At 37.3% G+C, this 18,766-nt stretch overlaps 1 protein-coding gene across 1 annotated transcript in view; it reads left to right on the top strand.

Moving 5' to 3' along the window:
- The window catches only part of RELN (reelin), a 548,597-nt gene that overhangs the window by 375,427 nt on the left and 154,404 nt on the right, over positions 1–18,766 (top strand). The window contains exons 21-22 of the mRNA XM_049783824.1: positions 17,172–17,364; positions 18,101–18,213. Of these exons, the coding sequence (XP_049639781.1) occupies positions 17,172–17,364; positions 18,101–18,213 (306 nt within the window). The remainder of the gene's footprint in view (positions 1–17,171; positions 17,365–18,100; positions 18,214–18,766) is intronic.

Below are 18,766 nucleotides of genomic sequence, written 5' to 3'. Positions count from 1 at the left end.
ATGTTTTTTTTTGGGGGGGGGAGGTGGGCCACACCCTGTGATGTTCAGGGGTTACTTTTGGCTATGCACTCAGAAATCGCTCCTGACTTGGGGAACCTTATGGGATGCCAGGGGATCAAACCTAGGTCTGTCCTAGGTTGGGGCATGCAAGGCAAACACCCTACCACTTGTGCCTCTGCTCCTGCCCCTTTAATGGAGCTTTTTAAAGTAATCTGACTAAACTACTAATTACAATACCAAAACACTTCTAGTTCTCTGTCTTACCTAATCCTTAGCTAACAGAAAGGTTAAAAAGCATTGCTGTCATATTATATAGGATTTTATTTCAAAATGTATGAATTATAGTAAGATCATCATTATAGTATACTGGAATTGGAAATTGGGTTTTTATGAATTTGAGAGGTTTTTTTGTTTTTATTTTGTTTGGTGAAAATGCTTGATAATGCTCAGGGATAACTTCTGGTAGGGTTTAGGGAAAGCATATGAGGTGCTAGGGATAGAATCTAGTCTTATGTAAACAACTTCCTTATTGTATTATCTCTTTATCCTTTGGAAATTAGTTTTAATAGGAGATCTAAAAGAATGTTTAACATAAGCTAAAACAGAACAATCTCATCACTACTAGACAGGGCTTATAAGAAATGTTAAAGGAAGTTCTTCAAGCTGAAACAAAAGTGTCTTAATCAGTAACAAGAAAACAAATGTAAATCTATCTAATAGAGGTAAATATATAGTTAATTAGGAATATTAATGTGAAGGTAAATATTCAACTTACAAATCTAATAAAAATATAAAAGACAAAATTAAAGAAAGTGAACTGTAAGTATTAATTTGTAGATATATAAGGTTAAATAGAAGTAAATTGTGACAATAAGAAAATATTATGGACAAGGATAAAATACAGAGCTTTAATATGTTTTAATTTAAGTTGTAATGAGCTTAAATAGACCTTTATAAAGATAAGATAGGCCTCATTGAAAGTATAATGCAAAAACCTGTAGTAGATTACATAAAAATAAAGATACAACTAAAAAAATTTTCATCTCAGAAAAAGGTAAAAATTAGAATAACAACTATCAAAAAGCAAAAGGACAATCAAAAGACCATAGATTAATAATCACTTTATATATAAATGCACTGAAATTTTCAATAAAAATATATAGAGCAATAATTGAGTATTTTTAAGGCCCCACTGTATGCTGCATATGAGAGATTAGTTTCAACTTCAGTTTTGCACAGACAAAAAGAGAATCAATTCAAATAGAAACCAGACTAAAGCAGACTAACAATACTTACCTGGTGGGGTGTTAACTTTTGTCCAAATGTTTTAATAATAGGCAAAGAAAGTCATAATAGAAAATCATTATCTTGGTCAACCAAGATACTATCACATTTTTTGGAAACATGTATAAAAGGTAATTTATTAGCTTTAAAGAATTTTCACAATAATTTCTCTTTAAAGTGAGGACTCACAGATAAAAGATATTAAAGTGACAACTTGAGTAACTCAGTGAGAAAAACAGAAAACTGAAAACAAACAAACCCAGTGGATAATGCAGTATACCTGCCACATCAATAAACAAATGCATTTATAATGTAAGACTGTAAAATAAAAATACATGAGTTGTGATCTCACCCCAAATGCTGTGTTTCTAACCCCTTAGGCAGATAGGTCTGAAGAAGCAGGGTAGAGGTGGAGAAATAACACCAAACAATCAGGAAAGAATGAAAATGTCTGGTACTTTTTGGGCATGCAGGAGTTGATTGCATGTAGTCTTTAACACTGGGAGTATCTCTTTGATGATGTCTTTGATAGTTGATTCTTCCTGGATATCTCCTACCTGGGTCTCTGGGACTCCAATGATTCTTATGTTTTTTCTGTTGAGTTTGTCAAAGAATTCTATTTTCATCTGTTCGCATTCCTTGAGTACTTTTTCCATTGCCTGATCGTTTGTCTTAAGGTTCTTTTCCAATTTCTTCTGCTGTGTTGAGTTTTTCTGCATCTCATCTTCCAGTACTCCGATTCTCTCCTCAGCTGCTGTTACCCTGCTGGCGAGGCCATCCATTGAAGTTTCCAGTTGAGCTACCATGTTTTTCAGATATGTTATTTCAGTTTGGAGTTTTCTGATTTGTGTCTGTGTTCTGTTCAGATCAAGCTATGCTTTCTTTGAGTTCTACAACATCTTCCATGTTGCTATTTTAAGTTCCTTATCTGAGAGGTTAATCAGATGGTTGGAATTTTTTAGGTCACCCGAGCTATCGTCTTCATTCTCTGTGCATGGTGTTTGCCTGTGAGGTTTCCCCATTGTCACACTTGTAGTGTGATTTTTTCTGCGTGTTGTGGTGGGGTTCATTGGTTAGAAAGAGTGCGTGGTCGCGAAGCAGAGTGGCCGCGCTCTTCTGCGGCCTCTAGATGACAGTTTTTATGGGAGGTGCACTTTCTAGGCCTCTGAGGAGAGCTTCAAGTATTCAGGGAAGACAGACAAGCAAAGCAAAGAGTTTTCTTCAAGTCTTCAGGGTCATCCAAGCACAGCAGGTGGGCGTAGCCAGCCAAGAACTCTATGTAGTAGGCAGGATTGCTGGCAGGAATGCTGATGAAATCCAGTCTCAGGTGGCTGGAAGCACCATGGCCCAAGATGGCTTCTGTGCCCTTCTGACACCCAGCAGAAACCAGCAGGAATCAGTGTGTGTACTTCCCGACCCACCTCTGAAGCAGGCAGGATCACCGGCAAGAACGCAGATGAAATCCAGTCTCAGGCAGCTGGAAACCGCATGGCCCAAGATGGCTTCTGCGCCCTTCTGACTCCCAGCAGAAACCAGCAGGAATCAGTGTGTGTACATCCCGATCCACCTCTGAAGCAGGCAGGATCATCGGCAAGAATGCAGATGAAATCCAGTCTCAGGCAGCTGAAAACAGCATGACCCAAGATGGCTTCTGCGCCCTTCTCTACTAACACATTTGTAAATATTTGTACACCTACCAGAAGAACACTCTATACTAAATTTTTTATGGAACAGTTGAAAGATCTGAATAGTCAAAGTAATCATAAGAAGCACAAGTCTGGAGGTACCATACCTCTTGGTTTTTAAACTGTAATCGAAGTCTGTAGTAATCAAAACACTATGGTATTGAGAAAAATACATAAATCTAAAAGAAAATTATGTAGAGAACCTCAACGTAAACAGACGCCTGTACAGTCAGTCAGTGTTTGACATGAGTAAGGGTATGCAGCAGGAAAAGATCTTTTCATTAGTCTTTGGAAAACTAGATCATTTTGCAACCATACAAAGCTATCAAACTCAAAATGTATTTTTATTTACATGCAAAAAAAGAAAGCATAAATTTTTAGAAACAAACATAAGGTGAGCTGTTTTACATAGATCTTAGCAATACTTTTTTATTTAAAATCTAAGGCAAAAACAACAAAATTCAAAGTTAATTAATCTGGAAAACCATGATGATGCAAGAGAGTGTGCAGTCTCCAGCGCAGGGCCAGTTGTGTGAGAATACCACAACCAAAGTGAAATCCCAAGGGAACGCCATAACTATAGATGTATGTGCCCTGCAGCAAGCACATGTGCAATCACAACTTATAAGTATACAACCAAAACTTATAAGTATACAACCAAAAAGCATAAACACCACAACCAAGCATGTGTGCAATTCCTTCATGACAATAAAAAAAGAAGAGAATAATAAGAAGATGACTCAATGGCAAAGTAAATAAAACAGTTGCCTTGTAACCATGAAACTATGAATGTGATCCCAAGTGTGACCCAAATGCTGTAGTGAGAAAAGTCCCACATCTCTGCTCTCTGGGACTTCAGTGGCACAACCTCCACTGTGACCTCCAGCTTATAGCCCCGTGTGCAAGAGTACCAAAATTGATTATTTGTCAGCACTGTGTCCTCCAGGAGGATGACCTCCAACCAACATGCTATCAACACAACAACCCCTGGAAGCACACAATTAAAATGTGTGTGAACAATGCAACTGATGATATGTGAACCCTGGTGATCACTGCAGCCAAGTGTGTATGACCTCAGCCATTGTAGTTACAATATAACAGAAAGAAGGGGAGGGGAATTATTTTGTTTTGTTTCGTTTTGGGGTCACATCCAGCTGCGCTCAGGGGTTACTCCTGGTTCTACGCTCAGAAATCGCTTCTGGCAGACTCGGGGGACCATATGGAAAGCAGGGATTCGAACCACAGTCCTTCATCATGCAAGGCAAACACCCTGTCTCCATGCTATCTCTCCAGCCCCTAGGGAAAATTTTTTAAGACAAAAACCTTCAAGTAGGGCAATCTTAAAGTCAAGTTCTTTATATTAAAGGAAATGGCTAAATAAAAGGCAGACTCTGAAATTGGGAAAAATATAACTCAATAACAAAATAAAACCAATTTTCAAAAAGGGCAAAGGATCTTAATAGACATTTTTTATTTATTTATTTATTTATTTATTTTGGTTTTTCGGGCCACACCCGTTAGATGCTCAGGGGTCACTCCTGGCTACGCGCTCAGAAATTGCCCCTGGCTTGGGGGGACCATATGGGACGCCGGGGGATCGAACCGTGGTCCTTTCCTTGGCTAGCGCTTGCAAGGCAGACACCTTACCTCTAGCGCCACCTCGCCGGCCCCGATAGACATTTTTTAAAGCAGAGCTGTGCAGTAGAAAAGTGGGTAGAGTGCTTGCCTTGCAGTATTCTGACCCAGCATCTTGTATAATCCTCCAAGCACCACCAGAAGTCCCTGAGCTCAAAGGCAGAAGTGAGCTCCGAACACTTCCAGATGTGGCCCACACCCACCAAAAGAAATTTTTCTAAGTGGTAAATTCTTCCAGAGACTTGTGACAACTTCGATAGACCTTGAAATCTAGGTGAAATAAGTCAAACAGAAAGACAAATAGTCGATCTCACTCATATGGGAATTAAAGAAAGGAAGGAAGGAAGGAAGGAAGGAAGGAAGGAAGGAAGGAAGGAAGGAAGGAAGGAAGGAAGGAAGGAAGGAAGGAAGGAAGGAAGGAAGGAAGGAAGGAAGGAAGGAAGGAAGGAAGGAAGGAAGGAAGGAAAGAGGGAGGGAGGGAGGGAGGGAGGGAGGGAGGGAGGAAGGAAGGAAGGAAGGGAAGGAAGGAAGGAAGGAAGGAAGGAAGGAAGGAGGGAGGGAGGGAGGGAGGGAGGAAGGAAGGAAGGGAAGGAAGGAAGGAAGGAAGGCGGAAGGAAGGAAGGCAGAAGGAAGGAAGGAAGGAGGAAGGAGGAAGGAAGGAAGGCAGAAGGAAGGAAGGAAGGAAGGAAGGAGGAAGGAAGGAGGAAGGAAGGAAGGAAGGAAGGAAGGAAGGAAGGAAGGAAGGAAGGAAGGAAGGAAGGAAGGAAGGAAGGAAGGAAGGAAGGAAGGAAGGAAGGAAGGAAGGAAGGAAGGAAGGAAGGAATACAGGTACAGAGTACAGATTGGTGGTTGCCAGAGTAGGTGCAGAAGAGTGGGGAAAATAGGTGGAGATCAAAATTGAAACTATGAACTGTGATTTTTTTTTTTTGGTTTTGGAGCCACACTCAGGAGTTACTCCTGGCTATGCACTCAGAAATCGCTCCTGGCTTGGGGGCCGTACGGGACACCAAGGGATAGAACCATGGTCTGTCCTTGGTCAGTGCATGCAAGACAAATGCCCTACCACTTGCACCACCGCTTCAGCCCCTGAACTGTAATTTTTTTTTAAAATGAATATGTTGGGGGGGGTTAGAATATATAGTCTAGTAACAATAGTTAATACTCCCTAACACTTTCATGAACCTTAAAAACAGAAGGTACTCATATGTCTAATCTTTTTCAGAAAATAAAAGTTTTTTTGTTTATATAAATAAAACTCAAGCATTAATCATCATAGAAACCTGTTATAAAAAAGAAATTTCCTAAAGCAGAAGTGTAAGGCAAATAGGTAAAAGCAACTTTCAAAGATGTAAAATAAGGTATGAATGACAAAAGCACAAGGAATGAGAACATTACACCAGCATATAATTCTTTGAAGGGAGGATATTAGAGCCTAGTTTGTTTCCATTACTTTACCTTTTTCATCTCTAATTCATTACTATTAAGCCTAAAATACTGAGAATCTTGGATAATTTTGAATCAGAAACTTTAGTTCCCAAAGAGTCATATAATATTTGTTGCTTTTTAATATTGTTAATTGATACATGAATCTTGAATTCACCAAGTCAGTCTATTTGGTTAACACTTTATTCTGTTCGGCCCAAATAATAATGTAGTTATTACTGTAATAGTTATTACAGTCCTCATTTGTTTTTACATTAGAATGGTTTTAGAAATTATCTAGCCCTTCATTTCTTCCTTCCCTCCTTTCTTCTTTCTTCCTTCCTTACTCCCTTCCTTCTTCCTTCTTTCCTTCTTTCCTCCTTTCCTTCCTTCCTTCCTTCCTTCTTTCCTCCCTTTCTTCTTCACTCCCTCCCTTCCTTCCTTTTTTTCTTCCTAGCTTCCTTCTTTCCTCCCTTTCTTCACTCCCTCCCTTACTTACTTTTTCCTTTCTTCCTTCCTTCCTTTCTTCCATTCCTTCCCATTCCTTCTTTTCTTCCTTCCTCATTCCTTCCTTTCTTCCTCCCTTCCTTTCTTTCTTCCTCCCTTCCTTCCATTTCTTCCTTCATTTCTTCCTCCTTTCTTCTCCTCTTCCTTCCTTCCTTCCTTCCTTTCCTTTTTTCTTTCCTCAATTCCTTCCTTCCTTCCTTCCTCCCTTCCTTCTTTCTCTCCCTCCCTATATTTTTCCCTTCCTCCTCCTGGTGATCCCTGGAGCTGTAGAAAAGGAGAGGTGTGAAGGAGCAAAGTTGTAGAGTGAGAACATGAAAATGCTAACATGTTCAGCACATTCAATAAGAACATGTTAATATTTATTCAATGTCTACAAATATATGCAAGGAAAAAGAAATTATATGTTTTATGAAAAGCTTCATTATGCAAGCTGAGAAAAAATTCCAACTAGAAAATGTCCGGAAAGCCTATTTTCTCCTAATATAAATTAAATATAGTTCACATTAAATATTATGTCTCCAGTTACAAAGAAAACCCAAAAATATTTATTATGTAATAATACTAAAATTGAATGATGGGAAATGTATTTAAGAAAAATAAAAGGAAATATAAGGTAATTATGAAAGTATTTCTTGGTAATAAGAATCATCAAAAATAGGACCAGAGTAATATCACAGCAGAGAGGGTACTTCCCTTGCATGAGGCCAACCAGGTTTGATCCTCAACACCCCTTAAGCCCCACCAGAAGTAAGCCCTGGCAAAAGCTGGGTGTTCCTTTCCTCTCCAAAAAAGAAACACCAAGAATCAAAAGTAATGTGTAGAGATAGATACAAAAATATTTTGTAAGTGAATAAACACTTTTTTTTTTTTTTTGGTTTTTTGGGTCACACCTGGCGGTGCTCAGGGGTTACTCCTGGCTGTCTGTTCAGAAATAGCTCCTGGCAGGCATGGGGGACCATATGGGACACCGGGATTCGAACCAACCACCTTTGGTCCTGAATCGGCTGCTTGCAAGGCAAACGCCGCTGTGCTATCTCTCCGGGCCCGTAAATAAACACTTATATGTTTTCATTTCATTTCATGCTTGCACTGACCAAATGTGCTTCTATAGGGACATTTGAACCATCCAGAGTAGCTAAGGACATATAACTAATAGTATTCAAGCACTTTGTTCTTTTGTTTGTTTGTTTGTTTTGTTTGTTTGTTTGCTTTTTGGGCCACACCCAGTAATGTTCAGAGGTTATTCCTGGCTATGTGCTCATAAATTGCTCCTGGCTTGGAGACCATATGGGAAGATGGGGGATTGAACCGTGATCCAGTACTAAGCGCATGCAAGACAAATGCCCTACCACTTGTGTCACTGCTCCAGCCTCTAGTCAAGCATTTTTAAATGGTATCTACCTTCATTTATGCTGGTTCTGGTTAACTTTTTATAAATTAGAATTATATAGAGACAAGATATATGAAACAATGAATATGGGCATTTGATTTGCACATAGCCAACACAAGTTTATTCCCCAGAACCCCATGTGGTCACCTGATATAGGTGTCAGGATCCCTATGTGTAGAGCCAGGAGTAAGCCCTAAGTACCATCAGGAGTGGCCCCCATGCAAAAAAAAAAAAAAACAGGATGCTGAAATGGCAAGTCCAGTGATAAGTAATGTAAATACAGACTTAACAACTTCCAAACATAACTGGTTCTGGAATTAATGTGGATGCTACTTAAGAACAGCAGAGTTGAGGAGATTCTGGACAAAAAGTGAGTTGAGGTTACAAACAAATCTGGGAGGTTGTAAAGGTAAATCTCCCCTATGTGTGAGATGTCCAGTACCTAACAGCTTTTCACCCATGGCATTATATGGTACCCCAAACCCACTACTGATGAGGGTTCCCACTACTGCACCAAGTGTTTCCCCTTTTGCCCCTTTAGCTAGTCAGCAGAAGATTGCTTATTTTTGTGACCATAGCCAGTGTTATGTACTCATCTGGACCTCTAGCTTAAGTGACACTTTCCTCTCAATTTGAGCTCCTATCTAGCAAGTTATCTGATGTTTGAGAGAAGAAAATTTTATTCTAAATTTTGTTTTGAAAGTGGCCGCTTTCTATAAAAGCTAAATAAATAGCATTCAATTTATCACGTTACCATGCTTAAGCTTTTATTAGCCTCAGAGTTTAACTTATATTGAGTTTGGCCCTGAATTGTAGGACTCTGTTAACAGCTATGAGAAAGCAGAAGCTAAGGAATCTAAACTAATTTTTTTTTTTTTTTTGGTTTTTGGGCCACTCCCGGCATTGCTCAGGGCTTACTCCTGGCTGTCTGCTCAGAAATAGCTCCTGGCAGGCACGGGGGACCATATGGGACACCGGGATTCGAACCCACCACCTTTGGTCCGGATCGGCTGCTTGTAAGGCAAACGCCGCTGTGCTATCTCTCCGGGCCCTGTTTTTTTTTTTTTTTGTTTTTGTTTTTTTGGAATCTAAACTAATTTTAATGAGGATGTTAACAGATAAACAAAATAAGCAGGTGCTAGAGTCCAAATATATAAAAGATTTTGAAATAGAAACTGAAAAACACATGCATTCCAAAATATCCTCAATAGCTCTGAAATATTAACAAGATAAATAAGGAGTAATCTAGCTAGCCACCGAGAAAGTCATATGGACTTTTTAATGAAGTGTTAAATATACACATGAAAAATGCATTATGTTGAAAATTTCCAAATTCATTTAAACTTAGAGATTAATTAGTAAAAAAATTATAATAAATAATTTAGTACCCGGAAATTTCTCCTATTGAGAATTGGTCCATTTGAGGAACTGAGAGAATGTAGCCAGAAAATTAAAAAGTCAACTGATTGTAGAAATATGACAATGGATGTATATTTTCACAGAAATTAAGCATTTTTGCCTTTCTCTCTAAAATCCCTATTAAAATTATTTTAGCAGTTTAACCAACAACTGCTGTATCAATCTTGAAACTTGAATAAATGTATGGAGAAACTGGCTTTAGAGATAATGATGAAAGTAAAGCCAGTAGAAGTGTAGTTGCATTCCCTACCCAAACTAAACTCTTTTGAACTGAAGGTAGCTTTAGAGACCAGTGACCAAGAGCAAAGGTGGTGTGGTCTAGAAATATACCCTAGGAGCCCAAAAACACAATGCAGAAAAGCCTTTGCATTGTTATGTCTATTGCATCTGTATTCACAATAGCCAGAATCTGGAAACAGCCCAAGTGCCGGAAAACAGATGAGTGGATAAAGAAACTATGGTACATCTACACAATGGAATGCTGTGCAGCTGTTAGGAAAAATGAAGTCATGACATTTGCTTATACATAGAAGAATATGGAGTATTATGCTTAGCAAAATAAGTCATGGGGTAGAGGGATAGACATAGAATTGTGGGAGAATTTTTAAAAAGATAATATGGTAATAATATCCAGAGACCATAGAGATGAGGGCCAGGAGAACCAAGTACATGGTAGGAAACTTGTTACAATAACAAGGGAGTTCATCTAGGGCAAATAAAGGACCACTATGATGATGGCAGTTAGAAGTGATCACTCTGGACAGGAACTGGGTGTTAAAAGGAGATAAAAATAATATTTATGATACCCCTTCTGTAGCAGTATTGCAGACTACAGTACCTAAACAGAAAAAAAAAAGTAAGAGAGAGAAAGAGAGAGAGCGAGAAGAAAAATGTCTACCACAAAGACAGGTAGGGGAGAGAATAGGGTTCAGAAAGGATGAGGGAGGGCAAAAAGGAAACTGAGACATTGGTGGAGAGAAATGTACACTGGTGAAGGGTATCATGAACAACTTTGTAACTCTGGGTTGGGGTAGAAACTTTACTATTAAATCGTTATGAATCACAATGTTTAAATAAATACATTTTGAACATCTAAAAAATAATCTAAATTTTTTTTAAAAATCTTTTAAAAATTTAAAAACTTGTAAAAATTTTTAAGAAGTCTAAAAAAATCCTAAAAATTTAAAACATAAAATAAAACAGCATTCCCTATTTTAAAAATATGGTATTTATCATAAAGAAAAACTTTGTAAAAGTTGCAGTCAGTTAAAAACAAAACTAAAAATAAAGTCCAAGAAAAAAAAAAGCCAAAAGTGATATGTGGCTGCTAGTTGTACAAAGAGATGAAAACTGTTCAGACACACCACCAACCATACCAAGTACTGTATCGTGGTGATCATTCTCTAATAGGAAAATCTGTAAGAAGTACAAAGTGAAGAATATAACCATAATTAAGAATACAATTTCAATATTTAGTTTTAGTACTTGAGAGAATAAGCAAATAAGAAAAAGTGAGAACTTAGATAAATGTAAGGAAATGTCAACAGGGGAGATTCACTAGAAAAATGGGAAATACTTGTTCAAATTGAAAATGGATATCTTTTTAAAACTTTCATTAGATATTTGCTAAATAAGTGAAACATGACTGTGAACTCCTCTCTACAGTGTCAACAGATACAAAGAGACGTTACAATTTAAAGAAGGGTCATAAAAGAACATATTTTATGTCCTATATAAGATTTGACTATAAAATTGCATATAGTGACTGAAGACAAAAATACTGACAACTTAGTACAGTTTTTGGAGAGCAATTTTGCACTAAGCATCACTTTTTAAAAAAAAAATTTCTTTATTTGGGTTTCAGTCATAGAACGTACACTGCTCTTCACCAGTGCAACTTTCCTGCCACCAATGTCCCTCATTTCCTCTCCCCCTCATATTCCCCCCACCTGCCTGTTTCTGGGACAGGCGTACTGCTTCTCTCTCACTATCATTGTCATGGTAGTTGTCAGTGCAGTTAGTGCTCTAACTGCAATCACAGCTCTTTGTGGTAAACTTCATATCATGGGCTGTTCCTCCAGACCCTCATCTCTAGTGTAGTTGGATATTATTACCATACTCTCTTTTATTTGTCTTATATCCCACAGATAAACATCAACTTTTAAAATTTGTTTTGACCAAGCATTTTGTTTTTAGAAATTTATCCTAAAGAAATAATTGGACAGGGCTGGAGAGATAGCATGGAGGTAAGGCATTTGCCTTTCATGCAGAAAGACAGTGGTTCGAATCCCGGCATCCCATATGGTCCTTCATGCCTAACAGGGGCGATTTCTGAGCGTAGAACCAGGAGTAACCCCTGAACACTGCTGGGTGTGACCCAAAAATTAAAAAAAAAATTGGACAAATGCAGCAAAATACCAAGATGCGTATTATAGAAACACTATTTATAATAGTAAGAAATGCAAACAGCCTCAAAATTTTCCATAATTACGGTCTGGAGCGGTGGGGGCAGTGGTAAGTGCCTTGCTGGCACTAGCCTAGAACAGACTGCAGTTCAATCCCCAGGTGTCCCTTATGATCCCCCAAGATAGAAGCGATTTCTGAGCGCATAGCCAGAAGTAACCCCTGAGCATCACCGGATGTGGCCCAAAAAAGAACAAAAAAAATTTTCCTCATAATTACAGAAAATTTATATTCCTAAGAAAATAAATGGCACATAATTTTTCAAAAGTAAAAAGTAACAATAAATGGTTAAAATACTTGTGAATTTATTATGGTTCAATAATTCTTTTTAAAAGGAAAGAGTGATATTTATGTACATATAAAAATGAAAATAGGAAGTAATTACACTAAAATGTTGGCATTAATTATCTCTAAGAAGTGAAATTTGTCAACTTTTTACTCAGTGAACTGGAGAATATACTCATGACCCCCTGAGTACCACTGAGAGTTCTTGAAAACAAAATGTTCTCATAGTATCAGTTTGCTTTCACCAATGAGTTTAATATATATGTGTATCTATAATGAACTAAAATTTTAATTTAAAATAAAAATATTTTATATGTAAAGATTAATTTTATTTTCACAATACCAAGTTCTCTGCCAATTCTAGCAAACATTTCTTTGATAATGATAATTACAAAACTCAAAAATAGTATCATATTAGCCATAATATTGGATTCATTAACTTGCCCTCCTTGTGTAGATAAATAGAGCTTTTGAGTGTATTCACATAAAAGCAGTTTTATATTTCCCTTCTGATTTTCTGGTCAAGAACTCTACAAAGCTATCTTTTATTATGAGATTCCCAAAAGTAACAGAATATTCCTTAAATATCTGGTTAATGTAAATATTGGTATTGTCTCTCTGTGGCAAACTGACTTAAGCCACATTGTATTGCTAAATTCATTATATAAAAAATGGTGGAATCCATGTATAAGTTTCAATACCTGGCATCAACAGTGAGGAGGAGAGAAAGACAGACAGAAATAGAGACAGACAGGCAGAAACAGAGAGAAAGAGAGAAATAAAGAGAGAAAGGAAGAGAAAAGGAATGATGGAGACACGGAGAGATGGCATCAATTGTCAAACATCACTCATCCTTTGGGGATTTGACGTTTTTACATTGTGGCCTGTTATTCTCCCACTCATGATTATTATGTGTATCATAGTCTTTTCTCTAAAAGAGTATTTTATTTTCCTATAGATGGAAAAGAAATTCTAAGGAAATGCTGGAATGGTGTTTCCTTAAATGAAGTTAACTTTACAATCATGTCTCTGTCAGTTACAGCATTAAGTAACTTTATTTTTATACTATGTTGTTTCTCCCCAGTTGAGACTCATTCACATGTTCATTTTATGTGATATTCTTTATGTGCCTTTGATAGCATAACAATGGAAAGGACATTAAAGTAGAAGTGGAAAGACTTAGTTTCTCTTTTCAGTTACTTGTGTGACCTGGAGCCAGCAACTAAGCTCAACTGGGCCATTCAGTCTTCTGTAAAATGTATATAGTTTTTCTGAAGGAGCTTTACTCCCTATTAAAGGAGAGACTGAAGTTACTTTATGGTATGATTCAAATTTTACATAATTATAACAAGACCCTGCAATTCTTCTTGCAGCTGAATGTGAAAAACACTAGGAGATGAATTTGTCCTAGTGTCATTTTCTTGTTCAGTCTTGTGCAGAAGGGGCTGGAGAAATACTACAGAAGTAAGATCCTTCCTTGCCTTGGACACTGCCGAGCCAGATTTCATTCCTGGCATCCCATATAGTTCCCCAGTCATCCCAAGAATGATCCTTCAGTGCTGAGCCAGATTTAAGACCTGAACATAGCAGAATATGATTCAAAAAGAAACAGAAATTTTATACTTCGATGCATCTTTTTATCCCTGTGTAACTGAGGCACTCTTGCAAATCAACATGAATAAAGCTGTCTGATTCCCAGTGCATTCTGCCTCTAGAATTTCCTCCACCCCCTCCAAAATGCTGACATGTGCTCCTCTTTTCCATTTCTGTAATTGTGGCAGAAACTTAGCTTCATTTTGCCTTTACAACATATCTTGATTTAGACAAGGAGCAGAAAGGAGCCATTTTATAAATTAAAGGATTGCAGTCTATGAAATGAAATTCTCTGTCACAAAGGCTCCTGCTGAGTTTCAGAAAAGGGAAAACACAGATCTAATGTAACTAGCTGACTTTCAGTTCATCTTGAATAAATCATACATGACCAAATAAATTTGTACTAAGAATTGTCAAGATAGGGGCCGGCGAAGTGGCGCTAGAGGTAAGGTGCCTGCCTTGCAAGCGCTAGCCAAGGAAGGACCGAGGTTTGATCCCCCCGGCATCCCATATGGTCCCCCCAAGCCAGGGGTAATTTCTGAGCACTTAGCCAGGAGTAACCCCTGAGCATCAAATGGGTGTAGCCTGAAACCCCCCCCCCAAAAAAAGAAGAATTGTGAAGATTTTAAGGCATAGAAGCCTGTGATTTTGTGTGTGCATTATTTTGCTTCAGATTAAGATATTATTATAGGTTGGACATGGTCATTTTGAAGTAGTGGGCATAGGGAAAGTATATTGTTTATAAAGACTTTAAACTCAAGGTTACAATAGAAAACAAGAAAAGATTGGCCTTGGCAATAAAGAAATAAACTGACTTATTACTTGTAGCAAGCAGCTTAGCAAGGCCACCAGGGACCATACTCACTTCATCTTTCTACATCTTTCTCTGAGAGCAGAGGGTCCTCCATCCTCATGTTCATTCTGTTAATGTGACAACATGATTGTTGTCCCCACCAAAGAGGAGTAATAAAAGTAGCAAAGGAAATGCTAGCAAAGTTCATTGGCCTCTTTAAAAGCTTTAATCGGGGGAACCCGGGACATGGGCAATGAAAGTACAGGACCCAGGATACTTTCTTTGCATGTACCCAACCCTAGTTCCATCTTTGGCATCACTGGATGTGACCCTGGAGCACTAAAAATCAACCACACATAGAAGACTTAGCACCATGGAGTGGCCCAGATGATCCTTGGCATAGTAGAGCCTGAGCAGAACCACATTCACAGGCTCTCCCATTAAACTAGTGGAAAGTCCCCAGGAGTATCCCTCAGGCCCCTGAGAAACACTTTTGAGCACACACAAACACACACACACACACACACACACACATACAGACACAATGCATTATATCAAAGTTTCATGGTAAATCCATATAGCTTCTCTCATTTCTGGAAACACTGGTGGGATGGAACTCTAAACCAATCACTGAAAGATGACTTGGGAAAAAGGAAATTGTTGGTGAAAGATAATCCTCTACACAACCACAATTATCTATTGAGTTCAACTATCTATTGATTCATGCTAAGTTAAGAATTTTATTGTCATTGCTTTTGCTATCATCAATTAGTTTCTTAATTTGTCTATCAGTGGACTTTGTGTCTTGTTTCTGTCTTATGTATAGACACCTGTAATATCTGTCAAAACATCAGAAGTCTTTTATAAGCAATAGTCAAAGGGTAAGGCACTTGACTTGCAAACAGCAGACCCCTGTTTGTACCCACACCATACAAGCCTCATTCCTGAGCACCATTATATGTAACTCAGGAACAAAATAGAAAACCCAGGGGGCCGGAGAGATAGCATGGATGTAAGGCGTTTGTCTTTCATGCAGAAGGTCATTGGTTCGAACCCCGGCATCCCATATGGTCCCCAGACCTGCCAGGAGTGATTTCTGAGCGTGGAGCCAGGAGTAACCCCCGAGCCCTGCCGGGAGTGAACCCCCCCCCAAAAAAAAGAAAAACCAAAAAATCTGTAAATCCAGTTACCTCAGAGTACACACTTAACAGATTTCACTGTTTCCCCTACAATCATTTCATGGATAATATGTAACCATGCAAAGTGAGGTGAAGGCAGTATTTGCAAAGAGAAGCATTTTTTCCTTCGATGTATAATTGTGAAGACATAAATCTCAAAAGAGAGGAATATACAAGGACCTTACTGTGAAAATAATTCTTATATTATTTGAAATGCTAAAACATTGTGCATAGCATGGCCTCAGAACATTTTGATGCCTTAGTGTGACTCGTAAACTCTTCAGCAGGGTGCTTTTTCTACCCACGTGTTCAGGACTTAGCATATATAATTCAAGTCAAGAATTCAGATGAAACTTGGTTGACTACCTTTTTCATAAACAGTAATAGAAACTAAAAGCATTACTTATTACAGAATGATCTGGGATTTTTCAGCTTAAAAGATTCTGGAATTTATTTGGATGAGTTTGTACTTGTACAGCTTACAGATTTTTGATCTGTGTGCATTTCTTTTTTAATTTTTGGTTCCACTAATATTGCATTCTACAACTTTATATTTTCTATGTTAATCATTTATTTTGCAATATTGCTAAAATATACATTCTGAAGCTTTATATTTTCTATATTTTATTCTGTACACCCTAATATATATCAGCAATCATGGTTTCTTATCTCTAACAGAGTATCATTGCATAGTAATAAATGTTAACAAAAATTTTTATTTAACTTTAAATAAAAATTTTTTGAATAGACAAAAACTCTCTTTTCCATGTTAGGCAAACCAGGAAAATTCACACTGACCCTCACTGACTATAGTATAATGTATCTCATTTTAAGCTCTTTCTATTGATTATGAATTCCTTGAGTAATTTTCTCTTTTTTAATATCTTTATTTAAGCACTCTGATTGCAAACATGTTTATAGTTCAGTTTCAGTTATAAAAAAGGTGCATCCTTCCCACCTTCTCACCAGTGCATCCTTCCCACCATCAATCCCCCCTACCACCCTCCTCCCAACTCCCTGCCTGTATTCTATACTTCTCTCACTCACTACCATTGTCATGATAGTTGTTAGTGTAGTTATTGCTCTAACTGAACTCATCACTCTTTATGGTAAGCTTCATATTGTGGGCCGGTCCTTCCAGCCTTCATCTCTATTGTCTCTGTGTATTAAAAGGTAAAAGTGCCTGCCTTCAAATTGTTTGCAATTATATAGTACTCAATGAGGTTTAATAAAATGTGAATTTACTGATTTGAGGTACAACCATTAAAAGTTCATTGTGTATTTTCAAAATTTAATATACAAATGTTTACAACACTCTAAGAGGCATGTTCTTGTTGGAAGGTCATCACTGCTGGAAAGGCAGATTGTTTTAAAACATATTTATCTAATAGGCTAAATTCATTCTAGAACTTAGTGAGATTTAAATGAATATTAAAAAAACTGTTTTGGTACATAATATGCAATAAATTCCCATAAACTTCATTTAAGTTTTTCTGATGTTTATCTATATCTTTCAGTTTTACAGGTGATTCTAAATTGACCTCAAGTATGCGTTATGTAGAAACACAATCAATGCAGATAGGAGCAGCCTATATGATTCAGTTTAGTTTGGTAATGGGTTGTGGCCAGAAATATACTCCACACATGGACAACCAGGTAAAACTCGAATACTCAACTAACCACGGTCTTACCTGGCACCTTGTTCAAGAGGTAAGTCTATTTTCTCTGGAACTTGTCACAGATAGCCTCCTCTTTCCATAGGAAGCAGAAAATTATAATTTTAAAAATATTAGTTTTAGTTAAAAGGAAACATAGTATTTGTAATTAAGATTTGACATCAGTTCTGCAACCAGAAGATGTTGTTGCTCTTTTCTATCAGAGAGCAAAATGTAATTGAAAATAAAAGAATTGATGGGAATAATCTCAAGTCTATATATTCTAGGAAGAAATTTTGAACAATATTTTCTTAGTTTCTTTCCTCTATAAATGTATCTCTTCTTTCTCAATAGCATGTTTTCACCTGTTCTTTTCTGAGTCTCTCTTTGAGTAGGTAGACAGTATTTAGATTCCTAAATTCCTCTAACCTGCAGTAACACAAACAAGAAACTCAAAGATTGTTTCTTGAAATATAATGTACTTTTTAAACATGTGTATTGATAAACTAACATATTATTAATCATAGCGAATAGAATTTAAAATTTGTTACCAAATTTCTATCTTTACATATTAGACAGAAAACAATTCATTCCTTTGTGACAACTCATTTCAATTATTTCCTAAAAGTATTTCTTTCCTAAGAAAAAAAAATCATGAAGTATATCCATGTCAAAAATGGTAAATGACTTTAGATTTCTTCAAGGTCTTTTCACTTATGGTAAGTGAGTAAACTCAATGCCCCCACGGAAAATTAAAGTTAAATTTAATTGTTTGCCTTATTCTCTTTTAGGAATGCCTTCCAAGTATGCCAAGTTGTCAGGAGTTTACATCAGCAAGTATTTACCATGCCAGTGAATTCACACAGTGGAGAAGAGTCATAGTCCTCCTTCCCCAGAAAACCTGGTAAGAGATAATGTCTTTAGAGGTGGCCATCACTCAGCATGTACCATCTCTGCTATCAAGATTCGAATATGAGAATAAAACACAGTAGGATGATGCTTTCTTGATTTCTTTTTTGTTTGTTTGTTTGTTTGTTTTTAATCATCCAAAGCTCCAGATCTTAAACTGGAGAGATAACAGGGTTAAGGATCTGACCTTGCTTGTGGCCAACCCTATTTCAATTTCTGGCACAATGGTGGGCCCACAAACCCCACCAGAAGTAATTTCTGAAAATAGAACCAGGCTTTATCTCTAAGAATAGCTGGATATGGCCCAAATAAAAAGTCCAAAATCATCTTTTCTTTTGGGGTTTTAGTTTGGGGTCACTCCTAGTGGCAATCAGAGGTTATTCTTAGCTCTCCACTCAGTACTTACTCCTGATGATGTTAAGGAGATAATATGGGATGCCAGAAATAGAACCTGGGTTAGGCACATGCAAGGCAAATGCCTTACCTACTATTCTCTATTCTCCTAGGTATTTGTTTTTAATACTTAGGGTATTTGAAAAAAAAGAGAT

The sequence above is a fragment of the Suncus etruscus genome, chromosome 1 (assembly GCF_024139225.1).
Source record: "Suncus etruscus isolate mSunEtr1 chromosome 1, mSunEtr1.pri.cur, whole genome shotgun sequence".
NCBI classification, from domain to species: domain Eukaryota; kingdom Metazoa; phylum Chordata; class Mammalia; order Eulipotyphla; family Soricidae; genus Suncus; species Suncus etruscus.
The sequence above is the reverse complement of the archived record's forward strand: the minus strand, read 5'-3'. Positions and strand labels throughout refer to the sequence as shown.